General features: G+C 43.8%; 1 protein-coding gene across 1 annotated transcript; it reads right to left on the bottom strand.

Annotated features, from left to right (window-relative positions):
* Positions 1 to 1,577: 1,577 nt before the first annotated feature.
* LOC118480254 (leucine-rich repeat extensin-like protein 3) lies at positions 1,578 to 2,481 on the bottom strand. Its single transcript, XM_035975005.1, has 2 exons — positions 1,912 to 2,481; positions 1,578 to 1,835 (listed from the first exon to the last, which is right to left on the bottom strand). The coding sequence occupies exons 1-2, from the start codon at positions 2,479 to 2,481 to the stop codon at positions 1,578 to 1,580; spliced, it is 828 nt and encodes a 275-aa protein (XP_035830898.1).
* Between the last annotated feature and the right edge of the window lie 1,862 nt (positions 2,482 to 4,343).

Genomic DNA, 4,343 nt, shown 5'->3' with positions numbered 1-4,343 from the left:
GCCTCGATTGACGTTCGCTCCCCGGTTACCAGCTTGATTCCCAGCATTTCCACGATTTCCATTCCCGCCATTTCCTCCATGTTGGCGGTTTCCATTCCCACTTCCATAACCTCTTTGATTACCACGACCAACACCAGTACCAGCCCAGTATGTTTCTTTTGAGTGGCCAGTCTTCCCACAAGACTCACATTTCCTTAATCTGCACTGGCCGGAATGATGATACTGGCATACATCACACTTGGGTAGAGCGCCCATATATCCCTTTCCCTTGACTTCAACACCAGTTTTAGCTTTAACTGGTGGGTTCACCTCCTTTTTCCTGCTGGCGGTGCTGGTACCCTTTTTAAAATTGGAGAACTTCCTTTTGTTTTCTCCTGAGGATTCAACATGGGCTTCTTTCTTCTTCGGGTCAGAATTTGAAAACTTGTTTAGCCTGATAGTTTCTTCGGTCAGTGACACGCTCAGGTCGATAGCCTGAGTAATTGTTGCAGGCTTTAATGATGTGAACATACTCATAATCTGAGGTGCCAACCCCCAGATGAAATGCTCCACGCGTTTGAATTTCGGACTGGCCATGTATGGTACCACGTGAGACAGATCATGAAATCTCTGAACATACTCGGCGATCTTCAGGCCGTCCATTTTAAGGTTCCAAAATTCAATTTCCAGCTTCTGAATCTCGGCCCTGGAGCAATACTTTTTATGCATGAGCTCCTTCAGCTCGTTCCAACTCAAAGCGTATGCTGCTGCCTCTCCCAGAGTTTGGACCTGGAGATTCCACCATGAAACTGCTCCATCAGTGAACAATCCGAAAATGTAGGTGACTTGTTGTTCTGGTGCGCATTTGCTCATCCTTAACACTGAGTCGGTCTTTTCTATCCATCGAACATAAGCCACAGCACCTCCGATGCCGTTAAAGTTTAGCGGTTTACAGTCTAAAAATTGTTTGAAGGTACAGCCTGTACAAGTAGCGTCATTCACAGGAAGTATTAGCAATTGCACATGGAATGTCCAAATGTAATGTAGTGTGTCTCAAGCGACTTAAACATTACCATGTGGTGGGTTGCTCCTTGAGGTAACCCCGCTAGTTTCGGCGTGTGAGGCCTCGTAATCTGCTATTGCTTGCGAGATTCTTGCTTGCAATTCAGCCTCAGTAGTGGGCAAACGGTTTTCCCTTCGGGGAGGCATCTTCTATAAGAAGATTATATAGGTCAGGCCATAAAAAGTATAGTGAGTACGTAACACGCGCATGTAATAACATTCATCAACACAATAACACATAACATCCCATGTCATAACATAAAACAAATAATCCAACAACGCATGTAATGAGAACGTTGCGATTGAACTATCATATAACAAGACCACAAGTACTGTTTACAAGTTTTACAAATGTATCGTACATCAAAAGAGACTAAGGGTTACATCGCCCTTGTCTGAATTGTCTAACAATATACAACAACCAAAAGTCAAATACCAAAAGTCATAAGTCATCACGTGGTCTTCAAAATGCTGTGCAGTCGACTCAATAGTTGGGCTCTCATCAAAAGCATGATATCTGCAACAAACCAAAAACCTCAAGCTGATGGGGGAGGAGGAGGAGGTGGAGGGATGAAAAGCAAACGGCGCAGATGCACCAAATCCTCCTCGAGTGCGTGAACAATACGCATCAAACAAGCAATCTGCTGCTCCATCGTTAGGAATCGGATGTGGAAATCCGGATAAGGAAATAGTGGAGCAGGTGGAAAAGTAGACTGTGATGGATCAGCAAAAGATGGAGGACGCGGGATCCTCTCGAGCTCAGCGACTCTCCGACTCAACATATCCTGCTGTAGCTGAAAGGATAAAAGTATATCATCCGTCGTATACCCAACATGAAAAGCATGGTATGGATCTGTTCAAAGGCATGACGTTGGGCGAAGACCACATAAATGGCTCGCCCATGGGTGCTGAAGAAGAAAAAGCAGTGTGTGCAGCAGGTGCAAAAGGGGGCATAAATGGAAAGGCTGCTGTCGTAGGTGGCATGTGATCGTGCTGCTGAGTAGAAGGTCCTTCCCCTGGACGGGGATGAGGTATGTCCTGAAGAAAAGTGACGGGTAAATCCATGCGGTGGACGTCTGACACGTGAGGGTGATACTGTGGGACATCAATGGGTACCTGGACAGGTGCAGCAGGGGGAGTGACTAGTCGAACAAAAGGAGGATAGTCGTCATCCTCAATCCATCCATTACGGGAGTGAGCATATCCAGGATCAATGTGTATAGCAAAAGGTGCACGGTCAACAAACACAGGAATGGGGTCGGGCGGAGGTGCAACAACTGGGACATCAGCAACTGGTGGTGCAATGACCGGTACATCAACAGGAATAGGGTCGTGCGCCGGTAAAGGGTCGTGCGCCGGTAAAGGGTCGTGAGCGAAAACAGGCTCTAGTGCAACTCCAAGCTCTGAATCAGCTGGAGCAGGCTCCTGATCAGCGGGCATATTGAGGGGCTGATCGACCAGAAAAACAGGTGCCTCAACAGGTGGCTCAGCAGGTACAAACTCAATGTCACGACCCCCGAACCCACCCTGAGAGCAGAATCGGAATCGGGAGCCGCGAGCAGCCAAGTGGTACCGTTGGTTATTTTAAAAACATTGCAGCGGAAATTTCATCAGAACCATGAGTTAGGAAAAATATCAGAGTTTAGAAACACCGGATTTTTATTTATTAAATAGATGGGATAAAACCCATGTTTTACAATGGTAGCTTTTAATATGGGATAAACCCGAATACATAAATTGATAATTCTTAATTTAATTTAATTGATAAAATGAGCCACTTATGTAAGTCTTGTCGGTGCCGTATCCAACTCTTACTCCAATCTACTGTATTTACCTGAAACGCGTTTTAAAAAGGTTTTGCCAGCAGGAATTACTGAGTGAGTTCATTCATGTTTTATAAAATGACCCTTAGTTATAATTTACAACATAAGAGCGATTATAATGGTTTCTATCTTATTGTTATATGGCGCCGTGTCACCTCCTGGTGACGATGGTCATACCACTATTGGGTCCTGTCACCCAATTAGTGATGATATATCACTGTTAGGGCTTAACTGCCTAACCTGTATTAGGGCTTATTAGCCTAACCCCGTGAGAAATTAGTAATGTGCACAATACCCCACTACCCATTGATTAAGATTACCACGACTTACTCCCTGTAATTATAACATTTGAAAATAATTTGAGGTATTGTAAAACAGTTGATAAAAAGAGAATGACTCAAATTATAAGCATGCAGTATTGATTTAAAAAGCTTCCTGATTCAAATTCTTCTGAGAATTAGCATCTACTTTGATTTTAAGTGTATGGGGTAGAGTTTATCCTACTGATAAGCCTGATAATCTAATTTAAACAATAATGCACTTGAAATTAGGTAAGTAACTGAATACAACTTTTATGATAAACTCACGAGATTAAAACCCTCACGACGAGTGACAAAGTGCGATATTTAAACATCCAGCGGATTCGCAACGAATGACAGAGTATAGCCCGAGTTCGGGCGACACTCAAACATCCTGTTGGAATCACGACGAATGACAAAGTATAAACCCAATTTGAGCAGCACTTAAACATTCATCGGATAGTTCCAATCGATCGGACATTGAATCGTAGCAGTGATTGAGTTAATACCCTGTATCGTAGCAGCATTTCGTGATTGTATGTGTTTTAGTAGTAAACGGACGATATCTTGAAGTGTAGAGCGAACTTTAGCGTCGTTCCAACGCCAAAATGCAAGGCCCACACCCCTCTATTTATACTGAGAATTTGACCCCCTCGCGTGACGCGAGGGGTCACCCTTGGGGCGTCGCGTGACGCGACGGGCCACATCTCATCATAGGGTTGCCACGTGGGTTTGTAGCTCAGCTGAGTCGACGGATCGAAGAATCTCGCATTTTACAGTAACTTATGAAGATAATCGTCAATAGGGAATACCCCCCTGAGTTTTAGGGGCCCTGATCCTGATTCTGATTGTTCTGAAATTTTTAGGGTTTGTGCAGAATCACTTGGTGGTCTCAATTAGGGTTTCTTATTTGACAAAATAAAATAATAAATAATAGTTTTGGGTGAATCACAAACAGGGAACAAAATGGTGAGAAAAGAGAATGGACCCACTTGGTAACTTTTGGGTTTAACTTCTGAGCTATTAAAAATATATAATGCACTCGTGGTAAGTATAGTACCCCTAATTCAACCTTGTCCCTATGTCACGAGACAAAACCCCAATGAACTTAGTCAGGCAGAACCTTGACATGTGTTATGAGGCTTAGATCAATCGGAAAGGGTAGCGGTGATCGGGAGTT

The sequence above is a fragment of the Helianthus annuus genome, chromosome 7 (assembly GCF_002127325.2).
Source record: "Helianthus annuus cultivar XRQ/B chromosome 7, HanXRQr2.0-SUNRISE, whole genome shotgun sequence".
Taxonomy (NCBI): domain Eukaryota; kingdom Viridiplantae; phylum Streptophyta; class Magnoliopsida; order Asterales; family Asteraceae; genus Helianthus; species Helianthus annuus.
The sequence above is the reverse complement of the archived record's forward strand: the minus strand, read 5'-3'. Positions and strand labels throughout refer to the sequence as shown.